The following is a 24,042-nucleotide window of genomic DNA, read 5'->3' on the forward strand; positions in this document are numbered from 1 at the left end:
TTGGAGTGGCAGTAGACAGCGCCCGCTCCAGTCGCTCATAGCATGATAAAGCAAAGGTACTGAAAAGGTGGCTTGCACAACCGACAAGCGCTGGCACTTTGCCAGCGCTTGTCCCCTCCCCTGCTGGGGCTAAAGTGAAAAGGTAAACCCGCCGTTATCGCTGCGCAGCATCTTGGCGCACTTGCTAAGAAATGTGTTGTGGATCGTGACGGCGCGAAACGGACGGGCGCGCTAACAACAGACGCCTTCATTTTTTTTTCAGATTCGTAGGCATAGACCGGGGCTGGGTGGGTTCATTATGCGAGTGAGTTCGTTACGCGACTAGTTATGGTACACTTACCATTATACAAATGGTTCTTGTCAGTTTTTTCGAGGCCATTCGATAATTCGAACATCGGATAATCCTAACTTTTTTCCCAGTCCCGTGAAGTTCGAATTAACCAGCTTTTACAGTACATACTTATTACCGATAAATAGGTAGGAGCTCCAATGTGTAAGGAGTGCACTGTTAGAATCAATGAATAAATATACATATTGGAATAAATATACATATGCGCATTTAGCCACGCATTGCAGTGGGCAGTGCACGAATGCCGCCGCGATCCCACGATCTGACGGTTGCCATATAAGCAACTTGCAATGGAGCTTGCTGAGACATGTGGCGCCACTTGGCGGCCGACGGTAAAGTCCCTTGCTAATTTGAAAGTAGTGACTTTCTGTGAACTATGCCGCCGCGCCGCGCACCCTCGCCGATCCTCCTCTCTCACCTCTCCCATCGGACGGTGACTGGCTCCGCGGGCGGTCTTCGGGAAAAGCGCGCGTTAAGTTCGCTCTTTCTGTGTTTTCATTTTTCGTCGGCGACATTTTTTGGGCAGCCGCCGCTGCTACGACCGAGCTCCCTGACATTGCGCGCTTGCACTTTGCGTTATTCGCGCTCCTTTAGTGCAGCACTATGCCCAGTTGCTGCGCACTTCAGTGCACAAGCCGGCGTGAAAAAAGGCTTTGTTCGTTTTGCGATTCCGAGCGGCAAGAAAGACACCGTTAGAAGAAAAAAGTGGCTGCACAACATCGGCCGCAAGAACTTTATGCCAACGAAGACTGCCCATCTCTGCGAGGTACAAGCGACTGTACATACTGAAACTGCATGCAAGCGCAGCACTAATCTGGCAATCTCACTTAATTTATTGATCATTTTGCGTCGTTATGCGTGTTATTGTTTTCACTTCATGGTTCCGCTCAACGTGCTATAATAGCGACAGCTGATGCATAAAATGCGCATACATTCGCATACAATACCCGCTTTAATTTCTGAACTAGGTCTCGCTTTTCAACGATAGCGCGTGTAATGAGGGAGATTATTAGTAAGCATTAATAGGCTTATGTCGCAGGAAAGCATGTAGAGAACTCGTCCACAGAACGTGTCCGCAAAACTATATATCCGCACATCAAAAATTTCTTTTTAAACCCTTAAAATTTGACCTTGTCCGAATCTGGCGAAAATTGGTGTCTAACCTAACTTGAATATGGCGAATTCAGAAGTTACGTCCAAATTTTGGGACCTTCCGCAAAATGCAGCCCCAGAAACCCTCTGAATTCGACCTCATCCGAATGTGGCCAAATTCGATGTCTAACCTATAATTTGGGTATGGCGAATTCAGTGAAGTCGAATCCAAATTTCGGTGGTCGAGAGGGCCAAATTTTGGGGTGCGGACACTTTCCTTGGATGACAGGAAATCGGTGCGCAGATCTTTGGCTCTCAATTTCGGCTCGACATCACCTCAAGGTCGCCGACAGTGGGACCTAAAGGCGTTTCATCATCATCATCATCATCATCATCATCATCATCATCAGCCTGATTATACCCACTGCAGGGCGAAGGCCTCTCCTATATTTCTCCACTTAACCCGGTTCTGTGCTAGCTGCATCCACATGACCCCTGCGAACTTCTTAATCTCATCCGCCCAGCTAACTTTCTGCCGCCCCCTGCTACGCTTTCCTTCCCTTGGACTCCAGTTTGTTACCCTCAGTGACCATCGGTTATCCTCTCTTCGCACTACATGTCCTGCCCATGTCCATTTCTTCTTCTTAATTTCTACTAGAATGTCGGTAACTTGAGTTATTTCATTTACGAAATAACTCAAGTTACCGACATTCCTCATTACCTCATTTACGAAAGCTTTGCCGTTGAGTGCCAGTATTTCCCGCCGGCTTTCCTCAAGCTTGAGGTACGGAGACACAAAATGCATGCCAGTTTTTGTTGACAACGCACGCTACAACCACACTGTGCTCGCAATCGCCACGACATCCGTAGCGGGCACCGGGACCTGCCTCCTGAAACCTCCGCGGCACTGTCGATAGATGCACCACGAACAAAAGTGTCCGTCATGGTATTAAACTCTGAAGCTAAACCGCGAGGAAATTATTATGTTGCTGTAATCGAACAGCAAGAACAAAAAAATGAAGAAACAGCGATCAATCCCCTCTTAGGTTCTCTCTGCACTTTCAATGTTTGGGTATGAGGTGTGAACACAATAGGTAAATGAAAAGCTATGTTTACAACTTTTTGCATTCATTTAATCATTTCTTAATTCCTCATCACATATCCGACTGATGCCCTGAGGCAATAAATTTCATTAGAAAAGAGAAAAAAATCTCAGTCTACTCACGCGAAAATCAAAGTTGTGAGCGCGGGTGTTCCGTCGCGAGCGGTGTGCACTTCGCGATGACGTCGACACCATTCACGTTCTAAACATGAACATTCTCGAACAGGCGGTGTCCTTTCGCCAGTATTGGCGTTCGGAAGTAGCTCTCAAGACATTTGACTGCCTTAAAACATGCCTTAACCCTTTCGCTGTCGGGCGTTTCTGGCCGTGACGCACCCCCAGTGTTGGCTTGGTTTCTGGGAACTAGCATATCTGGGAACGAGCATAACGATTTATTTTTTATGATTGCTATACAAATAACATAGTCAACGGAATACGCACATATCAGTGTTCTGTAGGTGTTGTTACTTAACATCATCATCATTATCAGCCTGATAATTAATTAGATAAATGAGGATAATATAAGAAAAAAACTGCTCGTTACTTCTCTAGAGACCGAATCCGAGCTTGACTCGTATTTATAATCAAAAGAGCCATCGCTCCAGTCCGCAGTCGAAGGTCCACCATGGTTAGCTATCCAAAAGTAACCGCATGCATGGAGGGCGTACTTTCAGTGGCCCGCACAACGGAGATAAACGGCACGTTGTGAAATCAAGATGCCAGAGAGAGAGATGTACAGAGGCCTCCCTTTCTGCTGCTAGCCGCAAGCAAGAGCGCGGCAAGAGAGAGCGAAAGCAGCGATCTAGTCATGTGTCGAGAGGCAATGGCACGAGCCCCTGAACGTGACGTGTCGCAGTAGACACGCCAACAGAATAGAAATAAAAAACTGCAAACCTGGGAAATATAGCAGAACAACCCTTGAACCCGTAACCGTATGCACGTGTCACAAAACGCGCGCCGCAATATCGCTTAGCGCGATAGAGTAGCGCGCGCAGAGCAACCACGCCCCCCCAGCAAAGGAGGTGGCGGGGGTGGGCGCGGTCGCTCCATACTCTTCAATATATACGTATCAACACAACGCGGGATGAAAATACGAACTTGTAGAAAGATTTGACAGATGGCGCAGTCTGTCCAGGCGCGCCAGCTTCGCGCTCAGGCACGATGTTTTGAATGCACGACAGAGAACGTACCGGTACGTCGGTGACACTGTGAGGGGAAGCGCGAAAACTACCGGTACGCTCGCGACAGCCGTGCAACACGAACGCAACACGACCGCGCCGGCCGCCTCATATTACTCATATTACTCAGAGCGCTGCACTCCACTAGCGCCGCCTGGCCACTGCAGGTTGCCTATAGTTTACACTAGCTGAATCTGGCTGATGGACCTGGCTAAGCTTCACCCATTTGGTTGAAATGAACTTTCAAATTAGGCTAGCACTACACAATTAGCAGCTGTAAGAAATTAGTGCTCCCGGCACAATAACCAAACATCCAAAACACCAAAAAAAATTGAGCAAAATATTTTTGCAAATCTACTCCCAGCACTGAGCCTTTCTGAACACTCAGATTCATTGTGCAAAAGGAAGTCTGTATCGCAGCTTTGGCTGTTCTAGGAGTTGGGCTATGTTTCCATCCGACCGACGACAAAAGCTTGGCTCAAGTTTCTTGTGAGCATGACACAAAAAAAAAATGCACACAAAGATGCCACAGAATAGACGAGACAAGTGGTCAGAAAAAAGAATGCAGAAATTGAAAAACAAAATTTGAAATCTGTACTTACAAAAAGACGACACGCCCCAGCCATATATTCCGACCGACATTTTTGCACCCACAAGGCCTTCTTGCGCACCCTCAGAGTGTTTTGAGATGATTCGCAATTGTCAACAGACTTCTTCCTCAACACAGTGGCCCCCCCCATGCCTGTGTTGGCAATGTGTTTATTCAAACTTGACAAAACAGTGCAGTCTTCTATAAATTTTCAGCCGATTTGAAATGTGCCATAAGCTTTCGAATAGGGAGATTATTAAATGAGCATAAAAAGTACCCTTGAAAAAGCGTTAAAGCAAGTAGAGATGCAATCCTCACCAGGGTGGCTGCTGTGCAGCACCCTCATCCTCAGGGATCTCAAAGTTGGGCTGGCTGGAGGTTGCCATGGCCACTCGCTGCTTGGCCTGCAAACAGCAAAAGCATTTCTTGTCCCATGAGTGGTGTGGAAAGGAATTGTGGACACAGCATGTCAGCACAGCGCGACCGTACGAACTGTCAAAAGATAAAAAGACTACTGCCAAGACTGAGTTTCGAACCTGTGCCAGAATGAACATGTCAGCTTCCCCGACCCAGACACAAGGGCAATATACTACAACCCCGCTGATACATTTATCACGGGTCCATAAAAATAACCATAGGAGCCGGGAAATAAGACAAATTGAAAAACAACAGTAGTGGGTAAATGAACACGTTTATTGCAGCGTTAGTGCATGAAAAAAATCGAGCAGAGTTGTCAGCCGCATTTTCTCACACTCAGCACCACTCGCTTTTCAAGCACTTGCAGTGCCATATGGCTCTCGCGATCATCGTGAACATACCCCCTCAGAATGTCTAATGCCGCTACAGCTGGCGTAAAGGTTGGCTCTGGAAGCAACTTACCCTCTATATCTTCTTTATCGTCACCGCTGTTTGCATCGACACACTTTGCCACAATATGGTCAACGGTCAAAAGCTCTGAGGTGGCAATGGCATCGTCAACAGAAACATAATCACTGTACGCAACTCCGTTCGCATCAACCTACTTCATGGCCTGTCAAGTTCTTCGTAGTTCTCCATGGATCCGTCTCCCACGGTTCCAGAGTCTGATGCGCATCCTGCGCCGCCGGAACACTTTTCGAAACAGCTTTTGCCCGTTGCCGCAGTGACATCACTCTATGTCACAGCCAAATTAGTGCATGGCATCCAGTATTGTAATGCCAGTCGGCTATTGCCCACGGTCCACATAGGACAGGGACCGTTTCACAATGCACTTTTTGTAAATGTGCTTCACGTTTTTGATGATGCAAACATGCAAGGATTAAAGGTTGCTTGTTGTGTTGGCCAGAAGGTACACCACCTTAACGTTTCGCAGCGACGGGGTACCCTTTGGATGCACTGAGCAGTTGTCCAAAAAAAAAATAAGAACTTTTTTGTCCTGACAGCCCACCTTCGAGTCCATGTACGACAGAAATTCTTCAAATAATGTGCCCGTTATCCATGCCTTACTGATATTGTTGTAGTGGCAGGGCATACGGGATATTTTTCAGGCAACGAGGGTTACAAAATTTTCCGATAATCCATGCCTTCATCATCTCGGAGCCATCCAAGTTGCAGCACAACAGCATGATGAGGCGTTCTTTCTGCATTTCCCGACGTGGCAAGCCTAGTCTTTAAGGTTCAGCGGCTTCGATATGTGTAACTTGAAAAAGAGGCCCGTTTCATGAGCATTGAAACTGTCTCTAGGCTCATAGCCATTGATAATGGCCGCCACAGACTCTTTCCACTTGCCTATAGCAGCCGTGTCCACACTTGCGGCCTCCCCGTTCATGGTTCGGTAGGAAATACCGTGTCATCTCTTGAAGCGGTCGACCCACCCGTTCGACACAGTGAAATCATCAATCCCAAGCTTGTCAGCTATATTCGAGTTTTCGCGCGAAATGCTGCCATCAAAATTCACACCTGCAGCCTTGGCTTGTTTAAACCATTTGTAAACCGCCTCATCAAGCTGCATGTGCCCCGCAGCGCGGGCTTGCATGCTTTTGATGCTCAAGAATCGGGCATTTGCTTCGATGTCCCTTCTTTTCAAAACAATGGAGTTCAGGGTGGATGGCGTGAGCCCTAGTTCGTTTGTAATGCACATCCACTTCTGTGCCGTGTTTGCATCTACAGTGAGAAGAATGTTCAGTTTCGCCTCCGGCAAAAGTGCTTTGCACTTTCTTGATGCCATTACACCACAACACAACACTACAACATGCTACAACAAACAAGTTCTTGCGCAAGTGCGCCATGTACGCTGGAGAAGGCAGCCGGCGGTACAAACAGCCGCTAACCCACAACCATTCACGGTGTGGAATGGTTGGCCACAAGGGTGATTGAGCTGGCTGGATGCGTGCGAACACGGCCACAGCACATGACGAATTCAGTCTTTGCATATCGCATGGGTGCGGCACAGCAGAAAAAGCGACGCAGCGATATGTCACACTTGCACTGAAGACGACAGCCACGCTAGCACTCATCTCACAAGGGATAAAGATTAAAAAGGAAAGAAAACTCTGCTGCTCAAGATGATGGTGCAGCCTGCCCGAACACCCTCTGCCTGACGCAGTGCACGGACCACTAGAGCTGCCAAGCCAAATCAAAAAGCAAACATGGCCGTCGCCACTTGTCACCTAGACCCGCTTGGGGAGCCAATTCACGACGTATCATGCAGTAATGTGCCCGAAGCTATGGCGTAACAGTTGAGTTTCTAATGCATGGAACCCTATGGGAGTCAAGCCAGGACTCAACCACAAGAACATAGCAGCCAGGAAAATTGAGCACCTGGGAATGCAACAGCGGAGTTCTACTGTATACTATTGACGCAGTAGATCCCACCTTGTGTAAAACTGCAACACACCCACACACTGTGCAGCAAACATCATTGTCTTCATCAAGTTCCATCTGCACATTAACTAATAAAAACAAAAACCATCTAAAGCATGCCATATTCTAGTGCACCCAGAAAAACTCACAGTAATGGCAACACCTTCAGACAAAAGCATGTGCTGAGTGGCCAACTGGGCACCCACTACAGAAATGCCAAAGCCATGGGGCCCAGACAAGCCATAGCGGAGTTGGATGCTGTCTGCAGGATGTCTCTGAGGAGGAATGGCACAAGGAAATGTAGCAGCAGAGGTCTGATATGCAAGACATCTATACAGTAACTTGATGCTTTGCCTTCGCTTTCAACAGCCATACAATAGCAGATATACCAAAACAAAGTTCTTCCTCAATCTCCCCTATTACTGCTCGCAAAGCAAGCTGCGTTGTGATAGCTTCAAATGACAAAGCTGCGATTGTATGCACCAATATTTAAAGGAAACCAAAACATTCCAAGAGAAGAGTCAGTTCGAAGTTACTGGCCAATTGTATGCATAGTGATCATTCACCAAAAATCCAGCATTGCCGCTGTGACCGAAAAGTCATGAGCATGGCACTGGCAGGCAGTAGCTGACATCGCCCAGCACTAACTGGACGTAGGATTGCCTGACAGCTATATTTGGCAGGAGCCGCCAACTCGGGTCTCTCCTTTCGTATGGGAGGGTGACATCAGAACCAGCCTGCCAGGTCCCTTGCATTCAAGTTACCCTTAGGCCACGTAGGCACATTCATACGGCTTGGTTAAGCACGGCTTTATAAATGTGGGCTGGTAGCCTATGCTATCGCCTCAGGCACAGCTTAAGTGTCCCCCAAATTTTTGCCGATACATGTAATCCTCAAGGCCCCCCTTGTCACTATGCAAAATGTTTTCATCACAGATATGCCTGATACGAAACCAGAACTTGTGCCCATTCTTCGACAACATGAAGAGCTTTTGATGAGCACAGTTTCTAAAACCTTTTGAAAGTGCTGCCCAGGCCTCGAGCATGCCATCACACTGCGAAGCTCCTATCAGCTATGAATCCCAAGAGTTTCAGTGCGCCAGACACGGCAGCCGGTCACAGAAAGAAAAGAAAAGCAAAGCCAATGAAAGGCAGCTGCAATCAAAGACCTAATAATGGCAGCAGACACAGAGGGATGCTAACAACGCAACAAGACTGCAAAGGCAGCTATCGAGGTTTGGATGTGGATTCATACACCAAAGAATATACCGTATACACGCGTGTAATGGCCGCACGCATGTAATGGCCGCACCCCGAACTTTAGAAAGAAAATTGGGAAAAAAAACTAAAAATTTCCCGAGTAAAAGCCGCACCATGAGTTTCAGGAAGTTGGGCAGTGCCGTCTACTGTGCGGTGCAAGAAATACGAAACGTTTTGTGGTTACTGCCGCCAGGTGGGGCCCAAAAATCAAGTGAAAGCCAAAATGAAGTGTAAGGTCAGAAGTAGAATTGCCAATAAGAATTAAGAACAAAATATTTGAGGAAAAAAAAGTCGAGCATGGGGGCAGCGGCCACCACCTCCGTTACAAAGGGGGCGCTCCTAGCCGCAGCGATGCCCGCCCATTACAAAGGGTGAGGCCAGCAAATCCAATCCAATCCAATCCAAGTCTGTTCGTTCCTCCGTTTTACAGCCATTTCCTCGATCGCCCGAAGCATATCACGTGCGATCTCGCAATCGGAACGCATCGCTGCCCTGATTTGTTCTGCGCTTGTGAGCTGAAGATTTTATTTTTCCTCGATGGGAAAATATGTTAGTTATACCGCTCACTTTAAGCTGAAAGTGATTTTTTATGCGAAAGAAGAAGGAAAAAGAGCGGCTGGACGAAAGTTCGGCGTTGACAAAAAATGTGTACGGCGATGGTGCTCCCAAGAAGATGCCGTCAGGAAAACAAATGGGCCACAATTTCGTTCGAGACTGTGGAAAAAAGTGTCAAGGTGACAGGGATATCAAACAGGCTAGACTGTACGGAGGATGACCTCATCTGGGACAAGGACGAGCCTGAAGTCCCGATGAGTTCGGAGGAGGAGGGGGACGACGACGAGGAATGATGTTTTGGACACGGGACGAGCCTGAAATCCCGACGAGTTAAGCGGAGGAGGACGAGGAGTTTTTTGACAATAATAAAGGCAGGTACCACCGCAAACAATTTTTTTCGCTGTCTTTTTTCTCATGTAATCGCCACACCCCCTGATATTCACCCCAATCTCAAAAAAATAAGTGCGGCCATTACACGTGTGTATACGGTATGATACAATTCCCTGCAAAGCTATGGCCACTGATCGTGATTCCACAGATAGTTCACACTGTCCTGTTGTAGTGGCACAAGGTAACACAAGGAAGGTATGGGATTAACAAATTCAAAAGTTTTCTCGCAAGCAGGAGTTATTTTGGATAAAATTTTGGGCAAGATTTGTAACAGTAAGACACGTCCAAATTCACACCTTTTAAGAAAAATTTGGAAGAGTTGGCAGGCATGATTGAACAAATATTTCAGAACAACAAACTTTTTAAAAAATTCCCCGCAGTTTTCCTATGGATTATATGCAAAAATGTTCTGGGTAAAGTAAGTACATTTATTTCAGTTGAATGAAATCTATCAGTAGACCCAGGCTTATTTTTGCAATCTGTTCAACAAAGTTATGCACTCGACCTGTGGATACAGGCCTAATTTTGCAATCAGTTCAAGAAAGTTTCACATTCTACAATGCAGCCATAGTAACAGCAGCTACAATTAGGAACCGCTGGCATAAATCCAGCTGTTGCCTCTGCACGGTGGAAGCAGGTAAGGGGAACAGCAAGACTAAGTGATGAACGCTGCAATATGAATGGAGATCTGTCACCAGCTGGATCTGGAGAGCAACACCTTGCCCGGAGACTATGTGACGGTAATCTGGTTACCCGTGCTGAACAAACAGATGTGGATACTGTGTTCAGTGTGATGAAGGAGAAGCAAACGGCAGAGCCAGATTCAAACGATCCAACTTTACCAGAGGCTGCAGGACACCTCAGAAAGCTGTGAGATGTCGTGTTTCAACAAGCTGCACAAGAGAAACCGCACAAAAACAGATTCTCTGGATAGCTTTATTTCTTACCTCTTAAAGTTCCAGTGTAAATAAAAACCAATAATGTTTTTTTTCAAAATGAGAAAGGCGGCAACGTTACTGTCATGCACTTTGTATATTTTGATGAATTGACTCTAAAAATGTTCCATATTGTAGTAAATATTCCGTTTAGCGAGATTTCAGTTAAGTGGACTCCCTTAAAAGCATGAACGTAAAGCAAAGTTCTTTTCCCGATTTCAGCAAGCCAGATTTTCACCTCATATTGTATGTGGATCAAAAAAAGCTTCAGCCTAAATTTGCAGTTCCATACATAAAATTATTAAGGGGAGACGCGGGTCGAAAAACGGCGATTTTCAGTAAAAAAGTCATTTTTGTGATTTTGACCGTTTCAGCAACACTGATCCTTCCTCTTTAATATATAAAAAAATCAGAGCCGAAAACAGTCGCGAAATCATTTAAAAAGTCTGTTAAAGCACGCAAGGTGGCTAAAGAAGGGGCAGATACGACCCATGTTCAAGCGCGTGACGCGTCAGATCGCGGCGTCGCACGCCACTGAAATTTTGCAAGGCGGCAGGCCTACGCTTTTTCTCCCTAAAGCTGGCTTTGCCGCTTCACAAACCCCCAGCAAGTAATAAAAAAAAAAAAGTTTCGCCGCCCAAACCTAGCATTTTCACTGGCCATTTAAATCACGTGGTGCGATTTCGACCACGCCATTGGCTGTCAGTGTGGGAAGCGGCCATAGCTCGTCTGCTCTTCATGCGACGCGTAGCTCGCTGTCACGCTTGCCCGCTAGTTTTCTCTCGGCGTGTTTTCAAAATTTCACGCATCTTCGTGCTCGTCGCTGCGATAGAATCCGAGAAGAAACGTGACTTTCGGTGTCGAAAGTACCGATCAAACCACGCGTTCAAGGGAAGTCACCGGCAAAGTGAAACGGCGTGCAGTGGAGACGTCCGCGGAAGCTAGGCCTAACCTCGGCGGATGCGACACTTTTGACAGCTCGAAGCCGGCTGGGCACTGAAGTTTCAGTGACAGCTTAGACGATTTCGTCAGTGCATTGGATAAGAAGATAAGGATCTTCGAGCGTTGAGGAGACCTAGTACGGCGAGTGCCTTTATCGGCGAGATCGGTGCCGCGAACGCACTGGCGAGCGAGCAGCATGTCGGGAGCGCAGACGGTGCTAACTTTCCGTTCGCGAGTTGGCCAAGAAGTGAAAAGGACTCTCGTCGTTTCTAGAGCTGCGTTGCAGCAGTGTAGCGTGTGCCACGTCCGTTGTGTCGTAGTCGTGCGCGGTGTGCAGCTCCGGTAGACGACGCCCTTCAGCCAGCCCGAGGGAGATTTTTGCCGTGAACGTCAATGCAGGGGTTGCGGCGCTCGTTATTGGTGCTGGATACAATCAACTTTCCCGATTTTGTGTGGTTCTTGGTTTGCCGAAACAAGTGCACCATAAGGAGTTTAATGCCATAACAAAAAATGTGCACCTTGTGGTTACAAAGCAGTGGCTGACAGAAGCAAGGTCTCAGCATCACTAAATAGCCAAGAAAGCACGCCTTGAGAATGCTGCTCACAATGTCACTGTGGGAGCAACATATGATGCTGGTGAATTCTAAAACTGTGCACTGTATCATAATACCCTGGCCTGCATTGTGTGCAATTTTCATGCAGATAGTGCTGCTACAACAGCAATAAACAGCTTTTGTATCCTTAAATCGCATTTTTCTCGAATTCGTATTTTGGGCCGAATATGAGTTTTGTGCACAATATTTTATGTCGTTATTTTAGTTCAATCAACACCAAATTGGGCATGCATAATCTTTAGGATGTGTAGAATGCAAGTATCTAGGTTTAAATGCAATCAGCAGTATTTTTGGGCATGCAAATTAAAAAAATTATCTGGTGCTAGCCACTAAAAACAAGGCACCAGATATAAAATTGTCTCAAAACATGGCATGCCAAGGGAATGTTGCTATGTTGCTTATTTGCACTCAGTGGAGTGTTGGGGACAAGAAGAACTAGTTGGCTCTGCCCTACCATGCTTGCTGCTGTGTACAGCAGCTGCACAAACATGCATTGTTTTTCACTTATGCATGGCATTTAGAATATGAAAACATTAAGCTATTTTAAAACTAAAAGCATATTTAGAAAGAGGAGATCAATCTCTATAAGTGGTGCAATTTTCATTCACCTAGCATCAATATTAAGAAAAAAATGTTTTCGAGTAGCATCTCCCCTTAAGTGGTTTTCCTCCCACACTGTGTAATATTTTTTCCTGAAAAATATTTAATTGAGCTTTTTTTGCAGACTTCTCTCATATTGTACCCTTAGGAATGCCAACATATTCGGGCAATGAGAATATGCGAGCGCAGTTGCTCTCAGGAATGACGGCCCCCTCTCCCCTAAGAGGAAGCAGACTCACCGTCACTCCTGCCCATGGTCTGGCCGTGCCACTGTTCTCCTTCCCCTGTGTGATCACACGGGGTACTAGTGGAGCTGCGGGTGCACACAGCAGCGCAGCGTCCGGGGGAAGGTTCTCCGAGTCGTCACACACACGCACCTTGGTGTGGCCCCTGTTGCCAGCTGACTGGCCGGCACACACCAGGGCCAGGCCACCACTTGACTGCTGAGGATCCGCTGCACACACACCCACACACGCTTAAATGAATTACACCACAACCTATACTCCGTTTCATACATCAAGTGCAACACTGCCAAAGCTACAGTTGTTGCTCGCGCTCTACGCATCCGCAATGAAAAATAGTGCCTGCTCTTGACGAGAGCAAATAATAGTTATTTTGTCTGCAAGCTTAATGCATCTTACATTTGCCATCATCTTCATAAAGAGCCCCTTTTTTAGGGAGAAAGGATCGGATTCGGTGAATTTGTATGTTTTTATGTCGTTTTCGTTCGTGTCACGTTTTCGCTGCCCCGCAACCTTGCCAGCTGTGCCACTAGATGGCGCTGCTGTGCCCTCCGTGCTGCACATCTCTTTTTTAGAAAATGGTTCTTCGGTGCGCATTTTTTCTACAAGATCCGCACTGCGAAGACGTCTAGGCACGCGAAGCCTGTTATTGCAAACGTGTATGCTCGGAATAGAGCCCGTTTCCGCAGGAACCACTCGGCCACAAAACGAGCGCGTAGTGATACACCTCCTTGTTTTTTCTTGCGGACTACTTGCGTAGCTTTCTCTGCGTTGCACCTGATGTATGAAACGGAGTACAGACGCAAAGAGCAAATTAGAGGAACACTCAAGCTTCACCTTTAAAAGCATGACAACAAAGTGCAAACTGCTCCCTTCTGCCAACCAGCCACGTTAGCAAATATGGACTTTCGCTAGTCGCCTAATCAGAGATATTTTAATTCGTGAGTCCTGTCTCCCACATTCTCACTAGCAGGTACCACCCTATATACAAGGCACAGATAAAAAATATCCAGGGATGTTCAATTTTCATCTCAAAGGAGGAACCCAAGTTGGCAGCTATGACATGATTCTCATGACACTACACAGACCACCAATCAACCAATGTCGCCACCTGCCAGGGGCAGGCCAATAATAAACGCTCACAATGCCAAGTTTTCTGGAGAACGGGGCCCATAAAGTGGCTAAAGAAACTGGCCACCAACCACTAGGCCTGCGTAACACGAGACCCAGCTACTTATGGTGCTGCATGACCTCTAAGCACAAAGGCGCGTGTGACACAGGCAAACACACACACTTGGCAACAGTTCTTAGAAACAAGGAGAAAGCTGCAGGGGTGGAGCATCCTGAACAGCGTTACTGCACGTAAAAAAAAATCCAATTAAAGTAACTTGTCCTGCGTGTGCTTAGATCAAGACAAACTTTCGCAGTTAACTAAAAAAAAAATGTTCATCCAGGAGCATTCAGTGCAGACGTCATTTACTTTCCTTATGGCTCGTGCAATCGATTCAGACGTGAATCCAAGAAGGCAGCAATGCATCAACATTTAGGCTGACAACCAGTGTTTTTGTGGATGGATTCTGTGAAGAGCCAAGTTTCGAAACGAGTTCCACTATAATCAGACAAAGCTGCACAAGTGCAAGAGATGCTCCAGACATTTCAACAGAAAGCTATGCAACAGAATGGAGACTTGAGCTAGTTGGTGCGAGCACTTCTAAACAGAGACAGCGCTTTCCCTGTCTACTCACTTGTCCGTTGCGCTGTGTCTTGTTTAGGAAGTTGTGCAGCAAATAGTGACACAGCTACGTGGGGCAGACTATAGGCACATAACAGCCCTAGAAAACACTAAACAGGACATCAAGGTGCTCTCAGCGTACAGGAAGGCAAACCCTAGGTAGGCAGGTGTCTCAACAAATCAAAACAGACCCTGAAAGTAACTCCCATGCGCAAGATGACGCCCTCCCATAGCAGAAGCAGTCCAAGGCAGCTCAGAGATCTGGCAACAGAATTGTCACACATAGAGAAACAAACAAGCGTCATTGCAAGCATTCATCCGAGCAACCTCATTACAAGACTTAATGTCTCTGCACGATGTTGGCCCGAACCCGAGATGTTTGTATCGAGATTCTACAGTACTACCAGAGGCATTTGATATCGACGAATATGGTGACATGCGCCAGCTAACGAAGCTGGCCTTTCTTATTAAGTGGCGGTTGATGCAATAATCATTACTATGCCGCAGTGGATTTCTCTTTGCCTGCCCTGCTACTTTGCGTTGCTGCGTTTTTTCGAAATAAGCCATTTGGCTCCTAGTCAGTGCATGTGTCTGCCTCTTCTGCCTCCGACATGAACCAACCAGCCCGACTCGGCCCTCTTCATGAGCAAAAAAAATCCATTTTATGCCCAAGTATATAAAATAAACGTCAAACTAACAAATCAGTGAATTTCTTTTGCCCACAACTGGCACATTACTTAGTTACCGTATATAACCTCGAAACCAGCGAGGTCCTAACGGTCACTTACATTGGCGAGGAGCTCCTTTCATGAGGAAGGCTTCAGGAAGCTTTCAGAATTCGGGCTGCTCCTTTGTGGGCATTCAGGGAGTATGAGGGGCTCCTTACGTGAGGTAGGGGAATGGTCCAAGGTAAGGAGCCTTTTGGAATTCAGGCCTTATGGGTAAAACAACAACACCGCTGCTAAGGCGGCGAGAAGTGCGCCCTGCCATCGCATCTACTCGAGCCATATTATCAAAAGTTTTCATTTCTGTGTCATATCCATTTTGAACCATTTGTGTGCAGCATCATTTCCTAACAAGACGCTGCCTGCAATGCGAAGGAGCTAAACTGAAGTTGCACGCCATTCAAAAGCTGTTGCGAATCATGCAGGCACTTCAAACCCTTTCTTCCATCACTGCTTTCAGGGTGTGCCTGCAATTTTACAGCCCTCATCAACGCTACATTGCACGTGCATTTTGTTCAGAGTGCTTTTTATTTTTACTAGGCAGTGTGCCCTCTTGAAATATTTTTCCAACAACCAGAAAGAGTGAGTGCACAGGCTGCCATCAGGTCCTACAATGCAGTTTAACCCTGTGAATGCCGAATATTCCGAAAAAAATTCACCCCCAGAGTTAAATTTTTTTAAATGCTATACATTTAGCGCAGTACCTGTATGGCAAAAACGCCACGGAACGGAATGCGGCCGCAGTACTCGTACGACAAAAACGGTCAAAGGGTTAAAGCCTGTAGATGGCCTCAACCACCCCTACTGTGGAAAGGACATCACCGTATGATCCATGTCTGGGAAGTAGACTGCCTAGTATAGACTGCCAGGAATACTGCACCTACTATGGAGATATATACGTAAAGCATGGAGCCTGTGTGCTCTGCTGCTTGAATTTTTTAGCACTTGTACCTGGGTGGCTAGACAAAATGGTAAAATCATCCATTATCGTACAATAAAATCTCGGTGATACTAATCCGGTTGATACAAATTTTGGGATGATATGAATTCATGAAATTCCTCAGCATTATGTACAATGTGCAAAATTTTGGATGTTCCAAACACTCTCCCACGCCACTACGGAAGATACGAATGCACGAACTACGACCGCAACCCTGAGCACCATGCACTGCCAGCACATCATTAACTCCGCGATAGCCAAGCGCGCTGTATGTACACATTACAAGCAGTTTGCGGTGACGAGTGGCCCACAAACCACAGACGTCACAACCGCAGCAGCACCACCGCACATCACTGGCTAAGCCGCCGCAATCTGTGGACAGTTTGCGGCGCCCCATGGTCCGCATGTCGCTATCTCCTGTCAAGAAGTATGCAGAGGCGGGCGGACTGTACATCGCCGGCATTTTACGCTGCGAAAAGTTTGCAGCGGTGTGCACCTCTGAGTAGTAGTCGGCAGTGCACACGGTGGGCATGCTCAGGCTGCACATCGTAGACTTCGCAATCGCTAGTCACGCAGTCACCGCGCGACCGTAATAAACCTTTTCGGACGTAAACAGATCTGCACGACTGCCTTTCCAATACTTCTGCATATTTATTTTCTTTCGTTTTGACGATACAAATGTTAGGAAAATATGAATTTTTTTCACAACCCCGTGAAATTCGTATCACCGAGGTTCTACTGTATAATGAATGACTCTAGTGAGATTTTCTTATCACCCATGTGCAAGCACAATGATAAGAAATTCCAGCCGTGGAGTGGGTAGACGTGGTGTTCGCATTTTGTTTTATCACCCCTGTGCATAGCCGAAGTGGCTTCCAATCAGGCTCTTTTCTCCATTCACAAAGCACACAAAACAGTTGTCTCGCGGCCTCTTTCACGACCATGCTACAAGCCAAGGCGCATTCTGTTACTGTTTTGCGAGCACGTAGCTCAGATGCTACAAGAGAAGAACCAATACGCATACCTAGAATATGCACAAGCGCTAGGTGAGAGCAGCACTCAACAAAAACTATCAATAAAAAAGCCTCGGGCACAACACGGGCTCTGAATGTACATGCCACCATACTGGAATGGATTGGCTTGGGGCACAGTTTCAGGCTACATCAGAGTGGCCTAAAAAGCCATGACTCACCTGGCCTGGCCAGGGGTCCTGTCCGGGCGACGGGCGCCACACCACGCTTGCCTCGTGCCCTCAGGGGAGCCAGGGCCGTCCGCCCATCCTCCATGCCAGAGGGGTCCGCCTGCTGCTCTCGAATACCCTGGGCTACCTGCTTGCCCACACGAGCCTCCAAGTGCCTGCACAGAGACTTCAGGTTGGAATAGCCTTCCAGCGGTACAGTCAAATCTATAATCAAAGAATATTAGTACTAAGAATTCGCCTAAAATTAACAGCCTTGCAACTCTCACATGAAACAGAAACCGCCATTTCTGTGCATGCCGCAGGTTGTTGCTATCACCATCCCTATATCTCATGCCAAAACCTAGCACCACCACAAAGCTGCGGTTTTATATTGTCACCAACACACGTAGCAAGCAGCACAACTGAGCAAGCCCTTTTTAATCAAGCGAAAGCTCGAGAGAGATGAGGATGACGCTTAAAGGGACACTAAAGAGAGAAAGGAAGTGGGTTTGCATCGATAGAATGCCAGTTCCTGATTACAAAAAGACCACTCTTACTGAAAACAGAGCTGTTATAAGGTAGTAAAGAAGAATAACAGAAATACAGGTATCGCCACCACAGCCAAACGGCCGAGGCTCGCAACTACAAATCACGTGACGCGCTAGGGATCCCGGAGGCTGACAAATGCGAATTACGTTGCATGTTTGAATGCGGTAATACGTTTTTTCTCAAACATGATAGCACGCTTTTATCATATGTAAACGACGGCGAAAAGGCAACGTAAATGTTGCAAGGCAAATACAAAAATATACTTGGAGGCGCCACAGGCGCCCACTTCAGTTTTGGTTATGTTTCGGCTCAGGCATTTCGTGCGCACTCGGATAGTTTGTTTGAACCTGCAGCGCCTGAATTACGAGCTTGGAGCAGCAGATGCGCCTTGATGGTTCCCATTTGAGCATTCGGAGGCACAAGCGAGCGAAATCCGCTACCGCCGACACACTCCTTCGTTCACACTTCAGCGCCAACATATCGCCGCCGTTGCCGCTTCGACTGCGACCTGACCGCTTGACTTCAGCTACGTACGCCACGAAAAGCATACATATGCTAAGTACCGAAGGAAAAACGCATTATCATTCAATTGTTCACTAAATCATGGCACATCTGACAAACATATACTGCGTCAACAAGACCTTCAACGTGCTATTTGCAGGCGTCGTAAACAAAAGGGGCATACTTGCCGCTCATACCAAGGAGAGCGTCGGTATATTGCGCTGGTCGCCCGGCGAAAAAAAGGACCTCGTGCAAAAAGTAAAAACTAAAAATAACGAAGCACCAGAAATACATTACAAACGGTTAAAAAAATCGATTTGAAAAAAAAAAAGAACAAAAAACGTCAGAAGCGGTAAGATTCGAACTCGCTACTGCTTGCTCCGTAACGTTCGGCGCTAACCGCTCGGCTACGCCGCGCCACACAAGCCTTGGAAATATTTCTAGTTTTTATGTCATGGCCCCATTTACAATAAAGTGTTCCTGCTGCCGATCTAAAAATTACAACTTCTTGATCATCGGCGCATGCTGCCTGCTCTCACGTCTTGCAACGAATGTTCCGGATGCCTATGCGCGCTATATTGTGCACTGGATCCATTTTAACATGTGGAATTTCACAGCGCTGGCAAACGTAGTGGCGCCGGCACTTCGGTCATGTTCTGCTACCGTGGACGTAATTTTCGCTGAACACGGAGCTGTAGCACAAACCTTGAAGGAAAAAAGTGCGACGAAGCTTCAAAACTGACAAGCGGAGCAGCGAGGACACTATTTTGCTGGTAACTAAATCTTATTTGTATGTAAACATGTCAGGAAGCGTTGCGATGACCGAGGGCTCGGTTTGTTTATACACAGTGCAAGAAGGAGCGCAAAAGCTTGAGAAACATGTGAAGTGTGCATTACAAGCGCTCTATGTTTTTTTTTTCTTCCTTTATGGGCCCATCGCTCGGTAAATTACTCTCTTCATCGTTTTATTTATTTCGGCTGAGGCCGTCATTGCGAGTACGCTGTTGCCAAGTTGGCCCTTGAGGGATGCGACGCCGCGGGCCGCGCCGGCTCGCTAGCTATCACGGAGTCTCCGCTTACGTCATAGTGTGCGTCACTCAACTCCAACTACGTAGTTGGAGGCCACAGTTTGAATTCGACCGGCGGGAACAAGAAAAAACCTCAACTTCTTATCGCAATATCTCAGCAATTATTCAATTTTTTGCTGCCAGATATGCGGCGACAGTGTCACCAAATGTAGTTTATTAGATTTTCATACCATCTTTGGCTGTCTTTAGTGTCCCTTTAACCACGTGCCAAGACATTCGGCCACTTGGTGGCGCCAGAAGATGGTCAGCGGTGTGGCATTGCCCCCCTTCCAAGGGGCATCGACCCGATGCCGCAAGCGTAGGGGAATAGTAGAAAAGTGGGGCAAGTTATACGGGAAAGTCTCTGGCTCTGGTTTGGACCCTGAAATGGTTTACAGATTGTAATATGGCTTCATTCTGGCAACGTGAACTATTTCAGATTTCGGCTGCCGAGAGGAACGTACAGTGCCGTGTGGTAGCACCTCGTAGTTCACAGCGCTGAGGCGGCGGAACACCTCGTAAGGTCCAAAGTATCGCCGCAGAAGCTTTTCAGAGCGCCCTCGCAACCGTATTGGGCTCCATACCCAGACTTGGTCACCGGACGTGTAAGTCACCTCTCGGTGTCGCAGATTGCAGCGCTGGGCGTCGTGTACTTGTTGGTGCCGAATTCGCTGTCGGGCAAGCTGGCATGCAGCTTCTGCGTCACGAATAAATTGGTCAGCCCCCACGACAGTGGAGGGAGCAGAATCTGGAAGAAGCATGGCATCCAGCATAGTCAAGGGTTCGCGTCCATGAACCAAATGAAATGGAGTGAAGCGTGTTGTTTCCTGAAGTGCAGTGTTGTATGCGAACATGATGTACGGCAAAATTCAGTCCCAGTTCCCATGATCGTCGTCTACATACATAGAAATCATATCGGCAATTGTCTTGTTAAGCCGCTCAGTCAGTCCATTAGTTTGAGGATGATAGGCTGTTTTCTTGCGGTGGGTGGTGCCACTGAGTCGAAGTACCTCACTCTTGAGTGCCGACGTAAACGAGGTTCCTCTGTCAGTTAAGACGACTGTTCGCACACCATGACGGAGTACAATGTTGTGAATGAAGAAATGCGCAACTTCATCTGCGGTACCACGGGGAATGGCCTTGGTCTCACAGTAGCGGCTGAGGTAGTCAGAGGCAACCGCTATATACCTGTTGCCCATGGAGGACTTCGGAAATGGGCCCAGTAAGTCCATGCCGACCTGTTGAAATGGGAATTTCGGGGGATCGATAGGCTGTAAGAGCCCAGCTGGTTTAATGGGTGGTGTTTTCCGCCGCTGCACTCACGGCAGGTACGGACGTAGCGGTGCACAACGGCAGCTAGCCTGGGCCAGTAGTACTTTCGGCATATCCGTGCCAATGTGCGAGAAAACCCGAGACGGCCGGAAGAAAGGTCATCGTGGCACGCATGAAGAACTTCGTCATGTAGCGTTGTGGGTACTACAAGCAGATAAGCAGTTTCTGTTGGACTGTAGTTCTTCTTGTAAAGCACACCATCGCGCAGGCAAAATGACGACAGTCCGCGCCTGAAGAGCTATATCACACGGTTCCTTCGAGGTATTCAATGAGGGGCAAAAGTTCAGAGTCAGCCCGCTGCTTTCGGGATAAGGTGGACGTCGCGATAACACCGAGGAAAGCTGAATCGTCGTGGGAGCAGTCATTACGGCAATATTTAAAAATAACGAATTACTTTAGGCGATCCCCTGCGATTCATTACATCGAGATCTGACCTCCAACCACCTCCAAGGTACTTGTTGTATATGTTCCCATTACTCAAGCCACATTTCATCTTGGCAGGCTTCCCTATCCTTGTTCAACCGCCATCATAAAATTAAGCAGGCTGCCTTGCACTGAGCTCTCCAGGTGTAGTCAGAGATCTCTATGCTCCTTGGCCCGCCACCATCCTTTAAGGGCTCAAATGCGTTGACGCTAAGAAAATGGCACTTCCCAATATAGGCCACTTCTGGCACACAATGCAACGCAGGAAACCACATTAGTCCACACTGACCAAGGAGGTTATAAAAACTGCTGGAGTGAAAATGGCCTCCAAAAAAGAAGCCAACATCCGTCATAGTGGGAGGGGCAGAAACAGCGCAGTGCCGAAGGTTCGCTCCACATCAGGCATTGCTAACACACTCAATTGTTTCGCATTAGCGTCAAAATTTTCACACTCTCGTATCTCGTAGAAAAAAATCAGCTTGCCTCAAAATCTCTTCAAAGTCACAGTTTTCGTCCCATTAGCCTTATTTAGAGTTCGCGGCTGGGTGCTAAATAATTAAGAGTCTAGGAAACTAAACAATAGTTAAAAGTAGATTCTTTTGCAAACCACTTTGCCTGGTTGTTTTCCCCATGTACACAAGCTTGGAAATAATCTGTGATGAACTTAGAAGTTAAAATCTTTTCTCTATCTCTATTTAAAACTCATTGCAATTCTTGCATTTCCATTATTTATTGAAGGAAATATTTTGCTGACTTCTGGCGCTACTGTGAACCCTCGGAAAAATATCTTCTAGCTCCTTAGGTTAATAAAATAAAACATATATATTTCGTATTATTAAAATTTTGGTTGTTCACGGTTAGTTCATCTATATTTCCAGGTTATTTTGCCCAAATCTTATTGGAAGTGCACTGACGGATCAACAAATTTTTCATTGAAATCATATACAGTCGGGAAAGAAAACCTGAACATTTGACACAGTCCTGAAAATTTTAAAGCATTAGGTTATTGATAGGATGCGATGGACATGTCCTGCATTTTTTATATTTACAAAATTACTTTATTTGGGGGAGGAGCTTGTCGGAATGAAGTCACCTGATTATTTACTACAAATAGATATAGCACAAACCGAAAACAATTTGTCTAACTCAGAAACTAAGAAATTAGCAACAAATGCCATCAGGACTAGGCATTCAAATCAATCCCCCGCCATCTATGGAGCCAATCGTTTAACTGAAATAATTATACAATCAGCTGTGCATAACTAGACAGTTATATAAGTGGTTTATTAAATTATAATGACATTAACGTTCCGTCTTGTCTTCTTTCTTGTGGTCTGCATTTAACACTTCAAATTGAGTAGAACCCTGAGGAGCTGAGGTTTATACACAATAAATACAGCAGGTGCACCAGTGTATTAAAATATGCCTGAAGGTGCCGTTTGATCAACTGCACGCTCTTTACGATGCTGTTGTGTTTATTGTAAATTAAACAGCAACAACATGCGTACAATAGGCGGTAACACAGACAACAAATGTCGCTTGTTTGCAGCTTAAAGATACATACTGTCCGTTAGTCGTAGAGCACAATACGAGCATATGTATGCACTCTAAAATAGCACACATTAATTAGAGTGGTCGCTAATTTCAGAGCGGTTTACAGCTCTATTATGTGCAAATGCAAGTTTTTAACCTTATTAAAGCTGTCTCTATCAGTGTGATGGTCAGGTTCATTATTTACGGTAGTACGAGCTTTTTTCCTGAAGCATCGAAAACTATGTTTTTCCCCTTGTTTATTTTTTTCTAGATAGTGAATTCGTTTCTACATCTCAAGAGAGTGAAAGGAACACAGATTTTCGTACAAAATATTTTCAACTTTAGGCTAGGTACATTTTAAGCTTTAGAGGGAGCCTTATTATGAGAGGAGGCCCCACCTGAGCGCCTCTTCCAGCAGGCTGGTGGGCTGAGCGCAGCGGTCGATGCCCGCGTGGAGGACGCGCGATGCCCTACGGCTGTCTCCAGCCGCCTCCAACTGTGCTGCCCAAGTGACAAAGAACTGGGCATGCTGAACTCCGACCTCTGTCTCAAACATGGCCTTGAGGACAGCCAAGGGCTCCGGAGAAAGGGAAACCTGCGCACACACAGTGACTTAGACATCACGAAAAGGAATATGCGAGCATTCAAAACAACTACCCTCTTTTCCATTCCTTGCCCTTCCTTTGTTTGGCACACCGCAGATGCATCCCAGCTGCTAGCCATGTATCTTGCGCATGATGCACTGCACCAGTGTCTGGCAACATCTGCCTTCCACATTGCAATGCTAAAGAAAAGGGGTTAAGCTTTAAACTGAGGACCACACAGAGAGCTATGGAATGGAAAATTGTAGGTGCAAAGTTTAAAGACGGGAGGCGTGCAGTGTGGACAAGGGAACAAACTCGAATTAATGACATATTAATGGAAATCAAGAAAAAGAAATGGTTATGGGAAGGACACGTATGCGAAGGGAACACGACCGATGGTCGCTAAGGATAACAAATTGGATTCCAAGGGAAGGAGAGCGTAGCCGGGCAAAAGCTTGCAGGAATCAAATCAATGCAGCTGGTACAGAACCGTGTTAATTGAAAGATATGGAAGAGGCCTTTGCCTTGTAGTTAGGTAATGATGATGGCACTGTAACATGTTGAGAACAGTTTAAAGTTGCATGCACACACCTCAATTCCATACTGTGCAAAAAGCTGCAAAGCAAAATGTGGCTGTGAATGAAGAGAGCGCTTAGCACAGCACATTCTCAAAATGTAATTTTTTTGCCCGGACCCGATTTTTTTTTTCCGTGTGTTAATATGAAGACTCAATTATTTTCAAAATTTTCAGCAGCCCTAGTGGCTTCAAACTAACAAAGTTTTAGCGT

The 24,042-nt window shown here is 46.5% G+C and overlaps 1 protein-coding gene across 1 annotated transcript in view; it reads right to left on the reverse strand.

Annotated features, from left to right (window-relative positions):
• Positions 1-24,042, reverse strand: part of Bub1 (Bub1 kinase) — a 158,393-nt gene that overhangs the window by 126,715 nt on the left and 7,636 nt on the right. Inside the window, exons 4-7 of the mRNA XM_084580585.1 lie at positions 23,069-23,265; positions 17,278-17,441; positions 12,686-12,900; positions 4,629-4,714 (exon numbers count right to left, since the gene is read on the reverse strand). Coding sequence (XP_084436711.1) covers positions 4,629-4,714; positions 12,686-12,900; positions 17,278-17,441; positions 23,069-23,265 — 662 coding nt within the window. The remainder of the gene's footprint in view (positions 1-4,628; positions 4,715-12,685; positions 12,901-17,277; positions 17,442-23,068; positions 23,266-24,042) is intronic.

The sequence above is a fragment of the Amblyomma maculatum genome, chromosome 10, assembly GCF_055883805.1.
Source record: "Amblyomma maculatum isolate TAMU_Amacu chromosome 10, ASM5588380v1, whole genome shotgun sequence".
NCBI lineage: Eukaryota > Metazoa > Arthropoda > Arachnida > Ixodida > Ixodidae > Amblyomma > Amblyomma maculatum.